The sequence below is a fragment of the Hypanus sabinus genome, chromosome 17, assembly GCF_030144855.1.
Source record: "Hypanus sabinus isolate sHypSab1 chromosome 17, sHypSab1.hap1, whole genome shotgun sequence".
Taxonomy (NCBI): Eukaryota; Metazoa; Chordata; class Chondrichthyes; order Myliobatiformes; family Dasyatidae; genus Hypanus; species Hypanus sabinus.
The window spans coordinates 17,383,935-17,407,280 of record NC_082722.1 but is presented as its reverse complement, the minus strand read 5'-3'; the positions used below and the strand labels follow the sequence as shown (position 1 = coordinate 17,407,280).

The following is a 23,346-nucleotide window of genomic DNA, read 5'->3' as shown; positions in this document are numbered from 1 at the left end:
TCCGATAGGGATGTCTTTTTGAGGAAGGGCCAAAAAAAAAAACACAGGAATTTGACAATCAGTTAGAAAAGGGCTGTTGCGGCGAGAGAGGGGTTGGAATTGGATGTTATTTATAGATTTCAGTGATGGCCAGGATGCTGGGGCAAGCGGGAGTAGCAAAACAGCAGTTCGATTGCTCGTTTGGCTCCGGTACCCTGATTTGTACATCTCAGGTACTGTACACGCCCTAAAACCTGGAAAATGGAGGCAGCCGCTCCAGCAGAATTCACAACGATCGTCGTGGCTCCTCGCCCACCGTTTATTCGCTTGGACGTTCGCGATCGAAGATCCCCAGCCAGCGCCGTGTTTGTGTGAATCTAACTGCGCTCGCTCCCTTCACTTCCCGGTCTCATCTGACTTTACAGTAGCCGCGTATTCCAGCCTGCTTTACGCTGAAACGTCATGGACTGTAACTTAGGACTCCAGCATTCTAAATGCCGGCGATTTTCTGGTTAAAATCCATTCAACAGCGATGCATTAAGGGCGTGATCGATTGAAAGTGCTCACCATAATTCCTAGACCCCCGCCCCCAAGGCGTGTAGATAGATCATAATCCTACTTAAATTCATTCTGTGTGCGTGTGTGTTCAGAAGTAAGAGTCTTTCAGATATGAATTTCAGCTCCATGTTGCATGAAAAATGTAAACTCAGGTTGTGCTCCAAGTTTAGATTTCCCAGTGCAAATATTAACTTCAGTCGCCTTGACACACCCACTTCCCGCAAACGCCAGCGTCTGAGGAGGGCACCAGCGATTGCACCCTTTTCTGGCACGCCTGGCAATGAGGAGATCCACCCCAGCGCCCCTACCCCACCCAGCACCACACCTCCACCCTCTCCCGCTGCTTAAGGTGCAGTCAGCGGCGGCGGCGCTGGGTGTTGGTGGCTTGGCGCAGGCTCAGTGTGTTTTTGACGTCAGTGTGGAGTGGGGCTGGCGCACTCCCTGGCACTCTCTTCCCATTGTCAGCAGCCGAACGATGCGATCGGGCTGAGTCGTTGCCGCCGCCCAGCAGATATCACCGAGCAGTAATCCAGTGACAGTCCCTTCTGGCCGAAGCCCCTGTTCTCTCTCTCTCCTCCCCTCCCCGTCTGAAGACCACTGTCTTGATTGTGCAAATCTGCAAAGAGAGAGAGAGCGCGCGAGAAAAGGGGAAAAAACAACCCCACCAGCCTCCTAGGATATTCCTGTTTCTGTGCGCCGACAAGGAACGAAGTGAGCCCGGCCCCATCTCTCCTCCGGCTTTGGATGTGCGATTGAAAACCCGGCGTTTCGCAGAGAGAGGGTTCAGTTCGAGTGAGTGAGTGAGGAGGAGGAGAGAGAGAGAGAGGCCAGAGCTGTGCTACTTTCCACACACTAACCATGGGATGTACAATGAGCGCCGAGGAGAGGGCAGCCATGGAACGGAACAAAGCCATCGAGAAAACCATCAAGGAGGATGGTCTCAGCGCCGCCAAGGATGTCAAGCTGCTGCTGCTCGGTAAGACCTAAGGGCCTCCCACCCCGACTCCCTCCACCTCCTTCCCGTTCCTCCCTGCTTCTACCTCCCTGGCCGGCTACAGGCTGATGGGCACCTCCGTGGGCCTGGCCTCCTTCTCTCCCCTCGCTCTAATCTCCCTTTATCTCCTTACATTTATTAACGCATCTTGCACCCCATGGTTCCCCGTGCCCACTTTCGCTCATCGCTTTCTCCCTTTTCCAACAGGGGCGGGCGAATCGGGGAAAAGCACCATCGTAAAGCAAATGAAGTAAGTGGCTTCTATTTTTTTGCGGGGGGAGATGAGTCGCTTTATCATTTGGTATGGATTGCAACACCACGCATAGGTCCCCTTCTTATGTTGACGCCTTAATATTGAGTCGAGACTGTATCTTGAGCTTAGATGTATATGAATGATAGACCGCCATATTTATGGTGTTGTACCTCAGTCTCCCGTCTCCAATATATTGAAGGCTTTGGCGGACGAGCTGTGACTTTTCCCAGCATGTGGACTTAGGTGGTCGGAGGGTCCAGTAATTTGTTGTTTTATTTATTGCTGAGGATGGCTTCTTTATTTTTGTTGAAAATCCCTATTTCTTTGGGCAAGGGTGTGCACTGGAGTAGTAGCTGTATCCGCTTCTGTGAATGTGCGAGTATGCATCAGGACAGAGGAGGAGGGGCTCTGAAAAGTAAATCGTTCGCCGCTACCAATCAATCCGTTGTAGCCACCAAGATATCCCCTCAGTCTTTCTGTCACTCTGACTGCGAGGCCAGCTTTCTCAAAAATGTCTTTAGTCGATGCGAAATTAACCCGACAGACGGTAACCTGAACATTTGCCATTTTGAAGGCTTTTAACCTAGATTTTGCCTTTACGATTCATTATGTTAATTAATCAGCCAGGATTCACAGATCCCGATTCACAGTATTAATAAACAGGTGGAATTAGTGGAATTTCTGAGCAGCTTGGCCCTGCCCTATTTCGTATAGTCCCTTGAATCTTAATTTCTTCAGACAATGTGAGATAATGACGCTTTGGGGGCGGGGGAGAGATTTAATAAAGGAATGTACTGAACATTTTAACCTACATTTATGTTTGCTATATAAAAACGAACTGGGTCTGCCTATTATGTGTGTGGCTGCCACTGGTTTGTGTACCAGGGATGTGAATGTCAAAGCACACAGATCACTCAAAGACAGCGAGCGGTCGGGTACGAAAGCTACCCAAGGCTAACGGAATGTTAGCGGTCATCTCACGGGGCTTGCGATACAAAAGTAATGAGCTCTGCTTCATTTGCCCAGAGTCTTGGATGGACCACATCCTGAATGTTATGATCCATCCCAAAAATAGTACCGTTTGTTACCTTAGACACGGCACAGATTCGCTAGAATAATATTGAGGCTTAAATTATGCGTTTAGTGGGCTTGGCTTAATGTTCCCTTCAGTTAAGAATGTTAAATGGCGATTGGTAAAGGCATGTGAGATTTTTTAAAAAAAAAACATTATTTCATAGTCATATCCTCCCCGCCATCATCTATGGTGGTTCCTCTTGTGATGTTAATGGGAACAGAGGACAGATTTTTGAAAATTTCATCTTGGTGTTCCAGTGTTTAAATCATAAAGAACAACAACCCCCACCCCTCACACACACACAGGTTTTAGTGATCAGGACATTCCTTAAAATTGTTGTGGTTACTAAGACAACTGAAATTTACATGACCACAGTATATTCACAGTTAAGGATGTCTCTCGGTGTTAACTGTATGGAGATGATTATGTACGAACTAATTGAACGTCAGGACGGGTTTCAAGGTTGAATGCGTGTATATTCCTTTTTGTGACAAATGTCTGCATTTTTCTTTGTATATCAACGTGGATACTGGGTTCATGTCTGGTACTGGAGAACGGGTCTTATCTGCTTGTTCATGATAAAGCTCGAAAAAGAAGATACTGTTACTTGGACCCTTACCTGTGCTGCTGCTTAAATTGGTTTAGTTTTTGGACGGTTGTATATCGGCTTGCTACAAACTGGATTCGATGGGGAATGGCTAAGGTCGCTTTTTTAAAATCTCTGTTGGTTATATTTGTGCGCATTGCCCGGTGAATAGAACTACCATTGTAGTGCTTTAGACTTACACCTTGCTTCAACTGATCCCAAAGTCCTCACCCACCTTTGTTAACTTCTAACACCGGACATCGATCAATCTGCCCTTTGTATCTAAACTAGTATTCAGTCGTCCCCGTGTTTTGTGTTTTCTATTACACCGGCCAACTTCCATCACTCTCTCCCACCAACCCCATCCCCGGCCACCTATCCAGTTACGATTTCATCCTTGTATTCTTTCCATGGCCCCATCCTACCGTACAATCCGCAAGCCACAGAACCACGTGCGTATCAGACTCTAACTCGTTCAACACCCCAGATTGTCTTTAATTAACCACTGGCCACTTGTAGCCACCAATCTTAAAATCTTGAGTTCCATCCACCCTTAATTCCATTATTTCTCCACTACTATTCTGTAGAGCACTCCCTCGACACCTCTCCCTACAAATACGCATTTGTTTCTGTGTCCAGCATCTCCTGCCAAGCCCCTTTTGAGAGGTTGTATCCCGTTTTCCGTGGGTTGGATTGGGCTACTGGTTTGATGACACGATTTGTTTGGCTTCGTGGCCTTTCGTGTTGGACTGTCGGTGTATGCGCTCTGGCGGGGATCAGAGCGCCCAGGCTCAGGGGGTGCGCGGCCCAGTCCCGCATGGAGACCATGCTTTATTCTGGTCTGTGCTCTCTGTGCGGCCGGTGTTAAGGTTGACAAACCCTTACAAGTCGTTCTGATCCAGGAGCTTCATCCGGAGACTGTCCCGCTACCTGGGGGGGGGGGGGGGGCAGTTACAGGGCCGGGAGCCTGACCAGTACCGGATTAAAACTGCCGGAGAATGAGACCCGTTGTGAGCGAAAGGGCACCGGTGGCGGCCGAGCGCTTTTCAGCCGCTTTCCTTGGTGGACAGCGCCCAGAAAGAGACACCGAGCCACTTCGGCAGCGCTCGGGCGAAGTCGGCGCCCCTGAGGGAGGAGAGAAGGGCGGGGCTGAACGCCAGAGAAGCGGGCGGGTGCCTGAAATCCCAGAGCAAGATCCATTCCGTTGCCCTCACGGTAGAATCTATCCCAGTCTCCGCGCCCAAAACAGTAAACACACGGGCACAATCTGGAATTTGCATTTCTTCATGAAGGAGAAAATGCTGCACCGTTTGGGAATGAAGCGCGACTTACCTGTGCACACCCAACTGCTGCTAAGACTGGCGTCGGCAGTCAAATAAGCATCTATGAAGCTGAAATAAATTTCACCTTCTGTCGCGTTCGTGAAATCCGACCATAATAATCTCAGCGAGGGGGAATTGGAATAAAGCTGAATTTTAATATTTCGTGTTATTTATTTAGCGGTGCCGCGCGGAGTTTGGCATTCCCACCACCCCGATTAACTCTAACCTAATCGCGGGATAGGTTACAATGACTACCTGCCCAGCACATCTTTGGACTGTTGGAGGAAACCGGAGCCCAGGTTTGAGTGTCCCGGTTCTTACCACGCTAGGATTATGCAAAACGTCCCACCGGAGCTTTCTCAGTAACCCCACCTTGTTTTTCGCCCCCTGAGTGACTCTAGTTGACTTTAGGTTACGTGATTCAATGATTTCTAATACCCTGATGTATCTAAGGGTCTGTAATAAATGTCGATATGTTAAGGAAATTTATTGTGATATGGTAACCATTTTTACTGATGGATCAAAAGATACTTTAACTGACAATGTTGGTGTGGCTGTTTTTGTGCCGGAATTACAGGTAACAATAAAGAAATGGTCTTACTAACCATTTATCATATGCTGCAGAACTGGCTGCCATCATTTTGGGCATACAGTGAGTGGAGGAAATCTGTCCTTGTAAAACTGTAATTGGTACAGATTCTTTTTCGGTTTTGACGAATCTTAAAACAGGTCATTCCAGCAGGAGGTCAGATTTACCGCTGGAAGCTCTTCAGACTTTATTTCATATTCAAAGTATTGGTTTACGTGTCCTTTTCTTGTGGGTCCCGGCACACAGAGGTGTTGAGGGAATGAGCAGGTCGATTATTTGCCAAAAAAGCTGTTAAAATTTCAACTGCAGATACAGACTTTTGTCTTAGTAAATCAGAAGCAAGGGGATTGGTGGGGCTAAGAATTGGGGGGGGGCAATGGCAAGACTTGTGGGATAAGGGGAGACATAAAACTGTTGGGTTGATGAGAGAAGTGCATAAAACAAGAAAGAAAGGAATTATATTGACTCAGCTTAGAATTGGGAATACTATGCTTAATTATTCCTTGTATCTTGTTGGAAAACCACTCTGGGGTGTGTAGATTTTGTCATCATTATGAAACAGTTGAACACATTCAATTACAATGTGAAGCATATAAGGTTGAAAGACATCAAATGCAGGTTTCACTGTTATCTTTGGGGGTTGATAGTTTCCATTTAAAAACTTTGAAAGTGACTTTAATTCATATTATTGTCTTTCAATATTTACAATCTATAGGACTTATTGGAATGGTTTAGTTTTCATTTGGTAAAGAACTAGTCAGGGTTTTATTTCCCAACTCTCTACACCACACTCCAGTCCATTTGGTGGCGTAATGCACCTTTAAGTTGGACTGCCAACTGCCAGTAAAGCTCAGACGAAGGAAACTGGAGCACCCAGGGAATTCCATGGATTGCCATGAGCGCAATGGGAATTGTTCTTGCTCTGGGATTTCAGGCCAGTACTGCTGAGACTCTGTGCATCCACTGGAATTGAACTCCAAACTCCAGAGCTGGAATAGATTTCCACTCACCACTACCCAATTTTCCTGGGCAACTTAGATTCTGGAGGCAATTACGTACTCTGTGATTGGTCTTTGCAGTGACTGGCTATTGCCTGTTTGTGGTCTAGTCTTGACTGAACAATGTAAATTGTACAGAGGTGGAGGGTTCAAAGGTTGGTTACATCACACACATACAATAATATATTTCTCAACATAAATCATTTTCAATATATTTACAATTTGAATTACCCCTTAAGGACCAAATGATAACAATGAGGGGTATGTACCAGCTTAGTTTTAAAATAAGGAAATGGAAAGTGCATCTGAGAACTCAATAGCCATTAACAACAACAAAAATGTTACTATCAGTCATTACTGAACAATACAGATAGATAATGAGTAAACAATACTGATTTATTTGGTCATTTTTAGGCACAAGATAGTTGCAGACACTGCATTGGAAACTATCTCCTAGAAACTTTCCACTGGCATACTCATTTACCTGTTAGAAATGAAAAATATATTTAATATATTTGAGGTATCTAAAGATCTGCTTTAGAAAAAAGTCATAAACCTTCAATGGATTTCTGAGAGCGATCACTCAGGACCTATCAAGTGATTGGCTGGTATGTGCCATAAATAATGTTTGAGTCAAAGCCGGTGGTAGAATGCCCTTGGAAGTGAGATAATTCTTGATTTTGGCACACATTTGAAGTTGCAATGACACTAGGTAGAAATTTGAGCTCATTAAGTAGTCCTGCTTGGATTGATTAAGCAGCAGATTGAGAAAGCTATGATACCAATGGAATCAAGATTGATGACTTTGGACCCGCCTGGATAGATGGAGACCAGTTATCTGATGGGGTAAAACCAGAATTAGGGTGTAATCAATGCATTGCATAGAAAGGGACAAATGTCTAAAATTATTGGTTGCTGGAAAATACACTGAGTGCATCCAATCCATAAAGGCTGTTCCATCTTCCAGAGTACTAGAAGTAGGATAGAAACCTTTCCTTAGTGTCTTTCCTAGGTTCAGGCACTGAGAAATGTTACTGCTTGTGTCATACTATGAATGTAATATTGGTTCAAAGGTTATTCATCTCTTGCGTACTTTGCAGAAATAGCTACATATCGCAAGGGCTAGTGCACCAATTTCTTACCGGTAATGATCAGGAAACATATATTGAAAAGATTAAATCTTTTAATTTTGTTTGTTTTGGTTTTGTTTTTGAATTCCCCATGGTCCGACTGTTAAGTCCCTGATCTCTGCAATTCGAAATGATTACCTGGAGTAACAGTGAACTGTTGCACCTGATGCTCCATAACCAGTTATTGTGCACAGAGGGTCAGCCTGCAGGGAGCATGAAAATATTCACTCCTCTCCCTTAAACAACTAACCATAAAATAGAAACACAAAACGCTGGCAAAACTCAGCAGGCCAGATAGCATCTATGGGAGGAGGTAGTGACGACGTTTCGGGCCAAAATCCTTCATCGGGTTTCAGCCCGAAACGTCGTCACTACCTCCTTCCATAGATGCTGTCTGGCCTGCTGAGTTCTGCCAGCATTTTGTGTTTTTATTTATTTCCAGCATCTGCAGATTCACTCATGTAGCCCTAAAATAGAAGTTTACTTTGCAGAAAATTTCACAATTCTGTTTGAAAATAACTGGAAGTGTATTATGTTGTCAATATTGAACTCCATTCAGTTCTTGAGTACATAGCAGTATTTTCCTATTTTGCAGCCTGTCGTGTTGTACAGCAGCATCTAATGTTCAATTATGCTCATGTGAAATGGCACACAACCCTTTCAGTATTGAAATCATAGCTGTTCCTGTACTGTTCTGTTTTGCCCAATGGCAGACACTTTTCATCTCACTCAGTCACTACCAACCTCGTTACATTTTGCATCCTCCATAAACAGAGATAAAGGTAGTGTTCCAGATTTATGTTAGTGAAAGCCATTAGTGCAGTTGCTCCTAACTTCCTATCCCTCCTGTACCTATCATCACAAAGTCTTCTAGCAAAAACCACAAAAGAAATCTGTTGGCCTACAAGTGCTCGAATAGTCTCATGTAGAACATTTTGCAATCCCTAGCCAATCAGATAGAACTCATTACCAGTGTAATATTTCTCACCAAGTAATTGTTAAACACAGTACACTTTAAAAAAAAGGTGTGTGTTGCACAGGAGAATTGAGGTTTGGAATATTTTCATCAAACCACAGCCTGAAACTTAAGGATAAAATTAATGTTTCCGCACCTTAAAATTGCACCAATTATTAAAGTTTCAAAGAATTTGAAGAATATTTTACTCATACATAAAAGAGATTTAGAGATCACCCCATTGTAACTTCTTAGCAGTCAGGATTCAGAGTCCTGTACAGTGATAAAATAACAGCACTTAAAATGTTGTTTTCCTGGGTCTGAGTTACGTGGGTTAAAAGTTAATGTTTTTTTTCACCTGATTTAAAAGGGTAGATGTTTGCTTCATGACTGGGCAGTATATTAATTGGGATACTCATTGTTCTATGCCTGGAGACAATGTAACTCTAATGGTGAAAAGTGAATGAAGGTCTGCAGTTATGGATGATTATAAATGACATAAGTGAAGATCTCTTACAATGTGCTTCTTGATGGTATGAGTTCACAGCATAGATTGCAAATGAAATTGGTTTATTATCACATGTACAATGAAAGCTTGTTTTGCTCAGTGTTCATGCAGATGAATTTGTTACAAGGTGCATTGAGGTGGTACAAAGCAAAATGATAACAAAATGCAAGATAAAGTGTAACAGCTACAGAGAACAAACAGTGCAGGCAGATAATAAGGTGCAAAATCATATTGAGGTAGATTGTGAGGTCGAGAGTCCATCTTATCATACTGGGGGACTGTTCAGTAGTTTTGTAACAGAAGCTGTCTTTACATGTGTTAGTACAAGTGTCCCCCACTTCATGAAAGTTCACTTTACACCACTTCGCTTTTACAAAAGACCTACGTTAGCAACCTGTTTTCGCATTACAAAGAGGATTTTTGATTTTACGAAAATTTTTCCCATATAATTAATGGTTCTTCACTTTATGCCACTTTGGCTTAAGAAAGGTTTCATAGGATCGCTCTACCTTTGTAAGGGGGGGGGGAGATACCTGTATATGCTTTCAGGCTTTTGTATCTTCTGCCCAATGGGAGAGAGGAGAGAACATCCAGGGTGGGTGGGATCTTTCATTATGTTGGGTGCTCTGCTGAGGGAGCAAGAAGTATAGACAGAGGTCACGGAGGAGAGCAACACACACAAAATGCTGGAGGAACTCAGCTGGCCAGGCAGCATCTATGGAAAAGAGTATAGTCGACATTTCAGGCCTTCATCAGGACAGGAGGCTCATTTCTGTGATGTACTGAGATGTGTCTAAATCTCTCTGCAGTTTCTTGTGGTCTTGGGGAGAGCAGTTATCATACCAAGCCAGAATGAATCCAGATACAATACTTTCTATGCCGCACCAACAGAAATCGGTAAGGGTTGACAGGGACATGCCAAATCTCCTTAGCTTCCTGAGGGAAAAGAGGCATTTGTGAGTGTTCCTGACCATCATGGCTACAGGGTTGGACCAGGACAACTTATCAATTCAGAATAATGCTATGGTAGTCAATATAGATGGTTATGCAAGATACATAAATCTCAATTTTAATGCAGTGGTTTGATTTTTCGGATAAACTCAAAGCTTGTTATTGAGGCAGTATGGAAGAAAACTTTCAGAGTATATACAGATGGAGCTGTTACCATCAGTCAGGCAATTGAACATAGGAGTTGAAATGTTACATTGGTGAGAACACACTTTTGCATATTGTGTACAGCTTTGGTTACCCTGTTATAAGAAAGACATCATTAAACTAGAAAGAGTGAGGATGCTGCCAGAATTCCAGCTTCTGAGTTGAAGGGAGTGATTGGGCAAGTTTGGACTTTATTTCTCAGAGTGTAGGATGAAGTGTGTAACCTTATGGAGAAGTATAAGGTCATGAGGGGTACAGATGAAATCTTCTTACCAGGAAAGAGAAACAAAAGCTCATCAGACAAAGGCTGAAGGTGAAAGGTGGAGGATCTAAACGGGAACTGAGAAGTGGCTTCTGCCCACAGATGGAGGTGTGTGCATGGAATAAGCTGCCTGGAAAAGTAGTTGAGGCAGGTACAATAATATCAAAAAAAATTTGATAGACACATGATTAAAGGATGTTTAGAGGGATTTGGGGCAAATGGGATAGTTTGGTGGACATCATTGTCAATGCGGGCGATTCAGATTGAAGTGTCAGTATTACTCTAAGATATTGAGAGGGATTGATGCCAACAGACTGCTTTCTTGGGCTGGGATGTCTATAATCTAGCGGTTTGTCTTAAAAATAAAGAGATGTGGAAGCATCTTTTTCAATGGATGACTGTTGACACTCAAAGTTCTCTACCTCAATCTGTAGATGTTTCGTCATAATGTCAATCTGTTTTAGTGCTGCTGGAGATGCTTTAATCCAGTCAAATGGAGACCTATCAATAGCATTCTTCGTTTGTGCTTTCTGCATTAAATAATGAAGACACGAGACTACAGATGCTGAATTTGCACCAGATGGAATAATGACTTTGGTCTTCCTGCCATCTTCCTTCCAAAGAAGTGGTGATGTGAGAGAGAGAGCAGAAGCCGGAGACACATTCATTGCAAGTTAGAAAGGTAGGCTTAGTGGCTTACATGGATGAACCAGTGAATAATTGGAGGGAGAAAGTGCAGTTGAATAGAGAGTTTTAGTCTTTCCTTGCTCACAGCCCCACTTCATCAATCAATTCATTCACAAGATGAAAGCCTTGAATTTTTCCTTCCCATTCTCCTCTCAAATCCTCACTGCTCTAAATTCATTTAAGCCTATTTTTCTTTATTTGTGTTGTTAATCATTTTTAGATGCAGAAGGAAATGTGGTAGCCTTACAAAACCCTGGTTAGATCACATTTGGAATATTGTACTCAATTCTGGTTGCCTCAGTATAGGACGGATGTAGAAGCTTTACAGTGGGTGCACCGAAGATTTACCAGGATTCTGTCTGGATGAAGGAGCTTGTCTTATGAGGCTAGCTGAGGCTTTTTTTCCTTTGGAGCAGTGGAGGAGACGCAACTTGATAGAGATGTGCAAGATGATAAGAGGCATAGAACGAGTGGCCAGTCAGAAACTTTTTCCCAGGGTGAAGTGTCTAATACCAGGGGACATGATTTTATGGTGATTGAAGGACAGTATAGGGGTATTGTCAGAGATAAGTTCTTTACAACAGAGGGTGGTGGGTGCATGGAACTCTCTGTCGGGGTGCTGGTAGAGGCAGATACATTAGGGACATTCAGGAAACTCTTAGATGGGCACATGGTTGATGGAAAATGGAGGGTTTTGTAGGATTAGATTGATCTTAGAGTAGGTTAAAGGGTCAGCACAACTTTGTGAGCCAAAGGGCCTGCGCTGTGCTGTAGCATTTTATGTTATAATGTTTATCCAAAGTATAATCCTCCGTAACTTCCGCCACCTCCTACGTGATTTCCCATAATTCTCCACCTTCCCCTAGCCCATTTCCCTTCAGCCTATCACTTCCCAGCTCTCTACTTTATCCCTCCCCCCACTTCTTATCCCCCCACCTTGGGCATCCCATGTTGCTTCACTCCTGATGAAGGGTTTCGGCCTGAAACATCGTCACTACCTCCCCCCATAGATGCTGTCTGGCCTGCTGAGTTCTACCAGCATTTTGTGTTTTTTTGGCATTCTATGTTCCATGTTTTGTCCTGATTTCTCTCAATACCAACAGCTAACCTTTTGACCACATTTCACTGAGATTCCTTCAGACACTTTTTTTGTGTATTAGAGGTGCAATCCAAGTTATAATTGTAGAGGAAGGGTAGAAGACTGTGGTCACAGTCTCTGATGATCTTTCTGATTTAGATGCGGAAGAAAATGGACCTGATGCAGGAAAATGGGATTAGTGTTAATCGGGAAAATGGTCAGCATTGATACAATGGGCTGAAGGGTCCATTTCTGTGCTCTGTTCAAAGTAAAGTTATTTTCAAAGCACATTTATTTACAACCCTAAGATTCATTTTATTGTCTTTATACTCAATAAATCGATAATAGGATAATAACAGTGATAGAATCAATGAAAAGACCATATAAAAATGGGCATTTAACCATTGTTGAAAGACAAACTGTGCAAATAAAAAAAGAAATAATAATAGTAAATAAATAAGCAATAAATCTCAAGAACATGAGATGAAGAATCCTGAAAGTGAGTCCGTTGGTTGTGGGAACTTTTCAATAATGGGGCCAGTAATTTGGTTCAGGCTTTTAAAGTTTGTGTGGACAACATGCCTTAGTTCAGAAAGGAGATGTAGCAGAGGTGAGTGGGTGAGTCGGGAACTAGGTGGCTTTCCCAGGACCATGGACAGGAGGGATGAACTGGGAGTTAGAATAACAGAGAATCACAGATAGTGCCTCGAAAAAGAAGCATAAGTCAGCTTGAATTGCAGGAGGAAAGGAGAATAGCATGGAGATGGAATTTGGGGGCAGGCAGATGGAAGTCATAAATAATGTTAGTTGAGGGATGAATAGAGAATTAAACTATGAAGGAAGGAAAAGTGCCTAGAGGAGAGATGGGAGTCAAATGGGTGGGGGGGAAATGCCATTGTTACAGAGAGGTTGTGTTTCTAGAGACTGGTCCACATCATAATTTTCCATAACATGGATTTGTGTCATCTACACAAACATCAAAATTAAGAAGTTAAAATTAGTGTTGATTTATTTTTTTCCACACTATTCAAATATTTTGTGCAGTGATTCATAAGGATGAATTTCCATTGCCAAATGGCTGTAATGAGGGTCACCTGTAATCTGGTGTCTAATGTTCGGAAACGCTGATGGTTTGGCATCAGTGTGGAGTGTGAGCTGGGAGACAGAGCATGAACCTGACTGTGGCTATGGTCTGGACTTGCCATTGGATATTTGATGGGAGCCAAGGTTGGGTCCAGAACACCATGGTTATAGCTTGTGTATTTCCAATTTTCTTTAACTTTACTGGGTTCACATTGACAAATATATTAAAAAAGAATGAAATAAAAGTATGTTTTTTGCTATTGATAGAAAAACATCTGACAGTCTGGCGAAGTATCCAGTCCACTATCACCGAAGTGAAGACAGTACCAGATTATCGGTTTTCCCTTCAGGAGTAACAGTAGAGTCAATATTAAAGTAGCGGTGGAGTCACTAAAGTCACTATTCCATCTGGAGCACATCCAGTGCACATAGATAGTCCTAAAGTTTTCCTAAGTGAGTCTGCTGGGTTAGTCAAAGGCCGAATGTTTGCGAGTCCATGTCAAAATCTGAGTCCGAAATTAGGCTTGCTAAAGGCTGAAGATCTGGAGAGTTTGAGGACTGTATATTTGCATGAGTGGGAAGGAAGAACAGCCTGTTTTGCTGTTGTTGCTTGGTGTGTTCTGCTTTGTTGTGTTCTGTGTTGTTCTGCCGGTCATTGTGGGCATGCAATGTTGGCAGTGGAATCCATACCATCACTTGTAGGCTGCCCCCAGCACACTCTCAGGTATGTTAGTTTTTAATGCAAATGTTGCACTTCACAGCATGTTTCAATGTGCATGTGATAAATAAACTTGAATCTTGAAGAGAATCCATAAGCTCCTGGTGCTTGAGGTGATAGTGGGACTGAAAAAAGAAACTCAATTATTTCACTGCATTTAAGGAGAGGAAATCATTACAGTGATGACAAGCTGTGTCCCACAAATGGTATCCCAGCCTGATACATGTTGTTTCTTTTGGCTTGCATTCCTCTCCCTTGAGGAGATAGAGAAGCTTTATTGCACCTCTATACAGTATTGACCTGGCCCTTTCCTGAACAGAAACTGACTGAGCTATTGTGTATTCCCAGCAGTCTCTTTTAACTTTTCTTTGATTTTTTTTGGGGGGGCATTATGTAGACAGTGATCTGTATACAGAAGGGTAATGAAATTGCCAACATCATCATCCTCCCTATCCCATGTCTGCATACTCATAAACGTGTTTTGAGAACTGAACAAAGGTTGTAAACAAATAAAGCCCAGTACGTTTGCATCTCATCTCTCTGTCCAACGTTAATTCATTTGAGCAGGTACCCTAAGAACAGACTGACATCACAAAACAAGACTGATCTGCTCAGAACGGCAATCTTTTTACATAGATTCATTGCCAACTTGCATTTGTTTGGCTATTTTTATGTACCATATTGGTAACTTTTCCCTTGATTTTGTATTGGAAGAAAACCATAATATCTCTAACTCCCTTGTACCACAAACAAATACACACAGTTTGAATGGAGACACAAGAGATACAGACGGTGGAGGCTCAAGCAACCATCTGCTTGAGGATTTCAACGGGTTGAGCAGCATCCATTGGGGAAAGGAATGGTCGACATTTTGGATTAAAACTGTGCGTCAACAGTTACTTTTTCCCCACAGAAGCTGCTAGGCCATCTGAGATCCTCCAGCACACTGTATTTTTGCTCACAAATTGAATGTCCAGTTGTAAATTTTATACCGGGTAAGTTACTTTCCAACACTTATGGGTCGGACTTGTTCTGATGGTTCAAGTATACAAAAACAGTCAGAGTGAGATCTGAAAAATTTCTCCTTAATTATGCAAGCCTGAGCAATCTCTTTTTGTTTCTGTAAATAAACCTGAAACAACACCTTTTATCAAACCTGTCCATTATTATCAAAAGCTATTAATATCCTCGTCAGTGAGATAAGACCCAAATGTTCATCATATTATAGGCAGCTCCATAGTACACATACATCCTTACAATATTGTCATCTGCTGATGCTGAATTGGACCCTGCTGCATTTTTAAAGAAAGTCCCATTACCATTACCTCTGTTTATGTTTCTTTGGGTTATGCTTTTGATACACAAAAATGTCATTAGTCTTCACTGCTCTTTGTCCTTTTTGGATTTTAATGTGTTGAAATACATGCATTTGCATTGCTACGTAATTCTGTAACATTCAAGATACCCCAGTGACCTCAGAGATGAATACAGTTCGATTTAACCTTCTCGTCTTTGGAACTAGTCCTTGAAACAATTTTCCACGCAATTTCAGCTTTGTAAACATCTGTTAAGTCTTTAAAATGAAGCCTCAAAGCTTTTAACGATTTCTTTCATAAACCAATGCAAAGCAACTGGAATTGTATACTGTCGAACGTCTCCGCAGGGTCATGTAACCTCTTGTTTTGATTTGGTGACATAAATGGACAAATAGACTACAATATGATAGTCTGTTAGTTGATTATGGTATCTAGAAGTTAAATATTGATTAACTGAGATATTTCAGAGAAACTGATATATTAATTGCTTGTTATAGACTGCTCTAAAGACTGCTACCTGGACTCCTCCCTCCGGCCTCATACTCTGTCATAGCTGCTGCCACGACATTGACTGTCTCAAATTTTTCTCTGTAACTTACTCCCAGTGATCTTATGGCCTGTCGCCCAGTGAGGGACAACACAAACCAGGCAAAAAGGGAACTCAGCAGGTCAGGCAGCATCTATGGAAATGAATAGTCAGCATTTTGGGCCGAGACCCTTTATCAGGACTGGTTTCTGTCCTAATCAGGACCCTTCACTGGCAGTCCTGATGAAACATCAACTGTTTATTCATTCCTATAGATCTTGCCTGACCTGCTGAATTCCTCCAGCATTTTGTGGGTACTGCTCTGGATTTCCAGCATCCGCAGAATCTCTTGTGTCTACAATAAGGGCACTGTTATTTTTTATGAACTGGTCTCTGCATTGCTGAGGCTGTTCATGAGCTCTGAGACAGACCACCATGCCTCTTTGGACTGTGTTCCCACCCCTCAATTTTGCAAATGTCCACCTTCTACTGTCTCCAGCTTCATCGTTTCCCAGCCCTACACAAACTTCTCCTGATGTCCCACTATCAGTATTCTGGGAGAGCCATCATTCTTGTCCCATAAATCTGATCTTTTCCTGCCATGACTGTTCTTTCTCACCTTGTCCAGTCCCTTCCCATTTACATCCTTAATACCTCTGATGATCTCCCTCACTTTGAGAGTTTTGAATGGTCTGGTTCCAACAGCCTGATATTCACCTTGAAGATCTAGTTCCCCCCCCCCCTTCATTACCCTGATAGCTTGAGGGTGTCAGATTCCTGCAGAACAGAGATTCACATCTACAACATGGCTGAACTCATTCAATATCTCCATTTTACAATATCTGTAGGGTGCAGCTGGGGAAACTTGCTGAAGGTTGAACCATCTATTTACCTCTGCAGTACACGGAACAGTTCTTGCTTCGGTCCTTCTTAGGCCCCTTCCCTCTCTTCTTGTTCCATTACTTTATTTTCACATGGTTCTTCTCTCACCTTTTTCCAACTTCCCTCATGTCAGCGTCTCCTCCCACCCTGCTGGTACTCCATTCCATTCTCACAGTTCCTCTAGCCGCATTGCCCCCCGTGTGGGTATGATACTTGCCACACAAATAATTCAGAGATGTCTTCACTTTTTCTTTCCCTCTGTCACAGACAACAGTTCTTCAACTGTAATGTTAACTCAGATTTTCTACTCTGTGGATGCTGCCTGACTTATTATTATCTCTCTCTCTCTCTCTCTCTCTCTCTCTCTTTCTCTCTCTCTCTCTCTTTCTCTCTCTCTCTCTCTTTCTCTCTCTCTCTCTCTCTCTCTCTCTTTCTCTCTCTCTCTCTCTCTCTCTCTCTCTCTCTCTCTCTCTCTCTCTCTCTCTCTCTCTCTCTCTCTCTTATTCTCACTAACCAGCTTGTCATTAGACAAGATCTAGGACTGATGGGAAATCTCACTTTAATAATACCTGGTGTGGCCTGTAAAAATGATGAATTGTCATTGGACGAATCTTTGATGCAGTTAACAGTAATTAGTGAGGCAGGACCTGCACTGCACATTTCATCTGATTCATGTGATGGCTCATTTGAGAACACTTAGCACAGACAATGAAAGTTTTATCCCCATAACTGCTGTCAATCATCTCTTGAGAACACAAATAAACAGGAACTATGAGGTTATTTGATTGGGTGACTAAATTAGACCTGTCTATGTAGGATTACTTCACAATTCTGCTCCTATTTTCCTTTGACCTTTATGTTCTTGAATTAAAAGAGTTCATGGATGTGACCCATTATTGAAACTATTTGTTTATTTTTGTAAGGAATTTTACATGCAGGCTTTTTGGTAGCTAGGTCGTGTTTATTGGGATATTAATGTGATTCTTGTTTTTGATTGCTGAACATGGTTTGTGTGAGCTCAGCCTAATAACTAGCTTGTCAGTTTTATGACTTCATTGAAAATGATGGTGATTTTAATTACACAGGAACAAATATACCAGCATCAGTGTGGAATAGGTACCCAGTAACTGGCACAAGCGGCTGTTTTATCGGCCTCACTGCTATAACTGACAGAAGGACATCAGGAGCCTCTGAGCAAGTGTTCCAGTTGAGGTCTTTTCTGAAGTCCCAGATTTCTGTCACCATAGAACGCATTTTGAAGTTCTCGATTATGAAGGATATCATTTGAATTCAATTATGCAAACACTGAGATCTGTTAAGGGAGAAGTATGTAAGCAAGCTATTCCTTGTTTTTCCATTTTTGTTGTTGTTAAGTGCATTGGACAGGGCAGGAGCAAACAGGAAGACAAATTCTGTTTGTCAAAGGTTAATGTTTAAAAGTTACTGAAGGTTCCATATTGTGGGGAGCCCTTACTGTTTTGGAATAAATTGCATAGGGCCAAGTGAAAACCTGGGTTTAATCTGCTGATTCATTAGTCCTTTTGTATAATTTTATTAGCAAAGGCCAGATTAACTGAGACAATGAAAAGCAGGTTGTTTGCTTCTGATGACTACCCAGTGCATAAGAATAGGTTTCAGTTCACACTGCGCTAGAGTGCAAATCTGGCTTGTGTGAAGAGGATGATTAATTAGATTTGGAAATGTCACAAATTGTGATAAAGTTCAAATCTTTTTTTAAAACTAATCTATATTAGAAGAAAGTCTAACTGTTCCAGATAGGAGATGCCCAAACATAGGTTCTGTTAGATCCCGATACTTTTCAAAAGGTTTTCCAGAAGTCAAAATAAGGCATAAAATTTATTGTTGATGATCATTTTATTAAGAGACAAAGAAAAGACAAAGGAAAACGCAGTCGTGGTCATCTTATACTCAGAACAGAGATCACAAAAGTTACAACTCACCCATAAAACAACCAGTTTCAAATGGCATAACACCTGCGACTGAAAGTCAAGATGTTTCCAGAAAAATACAGAAGCAACTGTGCAGTAATCACTGGAAAATTCATGGAACAATTACATGTGTATGTGTGATTATATAAAAATAGAAGCAAGCATAGAAAAGTTAAAATACAAGAAAATTAACAATTCTACACAACTATTCATAGCTCCCAGCTTATCTGGGCCTCTTATCTTAGCAAACAGTGCATGGTTGGGATGTAAGAGAAAACCAGAGCAACACGCTGAAGTCCACATGGTCACTGGACGAATGTACAAATTCCACACAGACAACACTGTAGGTCAGGATTGAACCTGCTCACTGCAACTGTGGGAAGCAGCTGACCTGGCTGTATCACTATGCTGTACCAAGCTGTTTGATCATAGTTGAACTGTATCTTAGCAACATTTAACACCTCAGTCCCATTTTCTTCAATATTTCTACCTAATTAACCCATCAGTTCAATTTTACAATTTTAAAGTGAGCAAGTATCAATAGCTTTAAGGGAGATGGCTTCTAAATTTCTTTTCACTTTTGTTTTAAGTAGTATATCTCAATGGGACCCCTAATCAGTCTAGGCCTAATTAGAAAATCAGGGTCATGGTTATATTGGTAATTAATGGAAAGCTCCTCTAAAAATGTCAGCATGCTTACATGTAAAACGTTTCCTGTATGCTATTCATTGTTTCTGCTGGCGCTACGTGATTTTCCACTAAGAAGATACATTTGGTGTGGCATTGCTGGTGTGGCTCGATTGGCAGCTCTGTGTTGATGATCTGGAATATAGCACCGGAAATGTGCTGCACAGGTGGGAACCTTCCCTTGAGTCTATTTCAACTTTGTCATTGAACAGTTATCCTTGGTTCCCATGCACAAAATTTGTTCCTCAATTAACATTTATAATCAATTACTTACCCTATAACTGCCATCCCATAGCCCACTTGATGTGGCCTCACCTTATCACAATATTGGTTTTGTCCTGTCCAGTCCATTCCATGAGGTAATGTTGCAGTTATAATAAACCCTGGTTAGGCCACACTTGGAGTATTGTCTTCACTTCATACTAGGAAGGATAGGAAAGCTTTAGAGAGGGTACAGAGATTTACCAGGTTGTCACCTGGTCTAGAGGATATGTCATACTCCCAGGATGATAAGAGGCATAGATCGAATGGATAGTCAGAGACTTTTTCCCAGGACAGAAATGGCTAGAACAAGAGGGCATAATTTTAAAGAGCTTGAAGGAAAGAACGGGGTGGGGGTTGTTAGAGGTAAGTTTTTTATATAGAGTGTGGTGGATGTGTGGAATGCCAGGCCAAAGGTGGTGGTAGAGGCAGATACATTAGGGCATTTAAGAAACTCTTAATTAGGCACATGGATAATAGAAAACTGGATGGCTGTGTAGGAGCGAAGGGTTAGATTGATCTTAGAGTAGGTCCAAGAATTGGCAAACACTCTGTACTGTACTGTAATATTCCATGTTCCTTCCCATTCCCCTTGATTTGCAGCTTAAAACCCCTTTCTTTAGCTCTTTCTTGGTTTTCAAGAAAAGCCTTCTGAAATGCTAACTTAGTGTATCTCTCCTACTTCCTGCCTGATCCGTTGAGTGTTTCCAGCATTTTCTTTATCCTTTGGATTTCTAGCTTCTGCATTTTTCTCTTCAGATTTTGGTTTATAATCAATTACGCAGTGATCGTTGTGCAAATTGGCTGTTGTATTGATAACTCCATAACTGAGTTCAGGGATATTTTAAAAGGGAGCATAATATTAGATGGATTGGTGAGTTTTTTTTGCAGGATTTGGTTTTTACCCTCCCTGCACATTGGGTGTTAGACAGTCTTCCTTTGTATGGGTTCTTTTGAGTTCCTTTGTTTTGTGGCTGCCTGTAAGGAAACAAATCTCAAGATTGTATAATGAATATATACATTGATAATAAGTGTACTTTGAACTAGAACTTTTTGAGATGAATATGCGGCTCAACGGATTGTATAGAAGAAAGGGCTTCATATTTCAGGGGAAGGTGGGACAATCTGCACCTGAACCAGAAAAGGTCCAAAATTCTTGTGTGGGGGTGAGGGGGCGGAGGAGTTAGTTGTGCTGTTCAGAAGGCTTTAAACTAATTTGGTGAGGAAATTCAATGTAGAGTAAATGTACGTATAGTCATGGGAAGATGCAGCAGGAAAATTAAGTCAGTCTTGTCAGTGGATAGACACAGGCATGATGAGCCATGGTATGAATTCTTGGTTAACCTGCATCCATCTTAATGCAAAAAGTCTGACTAGTAAAGCAGATGAACTTGATGATTTGCATATGGGAATGTGATATTGTTACTATCACAGAGACAAAATAATTGTAAGACCTGTAATTTACCATTTTGGTGTTGAAAATCTTCATGTACCATTGTGGTGTGGGGGTGTTGTCAAAGTGCAAGTGGCAGTTCAGTATTGGTTAAGGGGATCATCATGGCATGAATGAGGGAGGGTGTCCCAGAGACCTTACACATGAAGCCATGGGAGTTTAGGAAAAAGAAAACTGGGTCTGTCACCTTGCTTTGGGATATATACAGACTCCCAAACAGTCAGCAAGAGATGGAGGAGCAGATATATAGACAGTGTTCAAATTGGATGTAAAATTGCCTCGGTATTAGGAATCAGAGGGTGATGGTGGAGGGATCTTAATGTGATTGGAAGTCGGTGACCAGTGGAATACTGCACAAATTGGTGCTGGGATTCTTGCTGCTTTTTATGCTCATTAGCAGTTTGGGCATGATTTGAGAAGAGCTATGTCAGCAAAGACTAGCAAATTTCTACAGATGTTCCTTGAAGAGCATTCCAACTGGTTGTATCACTGTCTGGTATGGAGGAGCCAATGCACAGGATCATGAACTCAGTCAGCTCCATCATGGACACGAGCCTCCCCAGCACTGAGGGCATTTTCAAAAGGTGATACATCCATTGCCAGCACACCCACAACCAAGGACATGCGCTCTTCTCATTGCTACCATTAGGGAGGAGGTAGAGGAGCCTGAAGACACGCACTCAATATTTTAGGAACAGCTTCTTCTCCTCTGCAATCAGACTTCTTAATGGACCTTAAACCTATGAACATTACATCCCTGTATTTACTTTTTTCTTTACATTATATGTGCTGCACAATGTGTCCCCTGTTACAAATCAGTACCATGAAATAACAAACAATACACAATACACGATTAAATGTTTGAGCTTTATAATTCTTCATTTGACTATATGGCTAGTAAAGAAACAAAAAAAAGAAAAGGGCCCATTCTCATGAAACAGACTAATGCGCGACATTGGAGCTCATGGTTCCGTTCTTCTGTTCTCCGTCAACCTCCTCAGAAACAATAGCCGACCCTCAGACCCCCTTGCTCAAAGTCCACTATGTCCAGTGGCCTATCAACTCTCTCCATTCACATCTTCTCTCCCCATTTCTCCCTGGCAAAAGACCGTGAAATCCCTGCTCCCAGACCCACAAGAAAGAACAACATCCCACTCTTTGGCTAGCATACGTTCCAAAGGCCTCGTTACCTCCAGTCATAACCCAAACATTGCTGCTAGAGAGAAGCCATTACCTTAGCAGTGAAACATTACAGAGAGGCTATTACATTAGCAATGAAGCCTTACAGCATGTTACATATGTATAATTTTTCATATACAGAGGATTCTGGTTGATGGGCCATCATTTAATTGGTTAAAGAATTGTCCCAAAAACTTATTTGGGACAGCTCTTAAAGAACAAAAACAAATCAAGAGAATAGCCAGGATTCCTATAATTTATTTGATACACTATGCCGCTTAATTGGGACAGGAAACTGTTGCTGAATAGCTTATAACTACACTGTGCTTAGAGCAAACAGTTTTTTATTGGTGTCATTTGCGTGTATTTATATTAAAAAGCAGAGATTTTTGTCACTCATAGTTGGTGAGTAATAAGCAGTAAGATAATTCTGAACTGTTATTCTCACTGTGGCTTCAAGCATTCAGACTTGGAGATGCCAGAAATGGTTGGGAGTGAAAATGAAGAGATTTTCCTACTTCAACAAGTTAGGAACTATGAGGAATTTGAAGGTATCATCAATCATCTTGAATGTTATAATAAAAATGAAGATTTGTAGGAAGAAATCATCGAAAGCATTGTATGAAGCTGGTCCATTATCTGCGCTAGATGTCTGTGCTGAATTTGTTCATTTACAGTCATTCAAAAGAACACAACAGCATTCTTTGGATGGGTTCCTACATCAATAACTATTATGGACTAATACACAGCATTATAGCTGTGTTCTTGTTTTGGTGGGTCCTAATGTGTTCTGTATTTCATTTAAATACAAAAATTATTACTTAGTTAAATGGTAGTTTGTCTTTTTTATACCTTTTTAAAACTACTTCCATGAAACTGGCTAATTGGGGCAGCCGCTTAGCTGGTCCTGATGTGTCCCTATTTAACCAGAATTTACTGTATTTTCAAATTCATGTCATAAAAGGTTCGATGATTTTTACTGTTAATTCTTATTTTTAAACATTTTAAGTAAGAGCAGAACAATAGACAGTAGGTGCGGGAGTAGGCCATTCGGCCCTTCTAGCCAGCACCGCCATTCACTGTGATCATGGCTGATCATACACAATCAGTACCCTGTTCCTGCCCTCTCCCCATATCCCTTAACCCCGCTATCTATAAGAGCT

General features: G+C 41.8%; 1 protein-coding gene across 3 annotated transcripts in view; it reads left to right on the top strand.

Moving 5' to 3' along the window:
• The first annotated feature begins 864 nt into the window (after positions 1–864).
• gnao1a (guanine nucleotide binding protein (G protein), alpha activating activity polypeptide O, a) overlaps positions 865–23,346 on the top strand; it is a 282,074-nt gene continuing 259,592 nt past the window's right edge. Inside the window, exons 1-2 of one of the 3 annotated variants that reach the window (XM_059992618.1) lie at positions 865–1,513; positions 1,739–1,781. In XM_059992618.1, the coding sequence (XP_059848601.1) occupies positions 1,396–1,513; positions 1,739–1,781 (161 nt within the window). In that variant the 5' untranslated portion in view covers positions 865–1,395. The remainder of the gene's footprint in view (positions 1,514–1,738; positions 1,782–23,346) is intronic. The other 2 variants (XM_059992619.1, XM_059992617.1) reach the window with 2 other exon arrangements.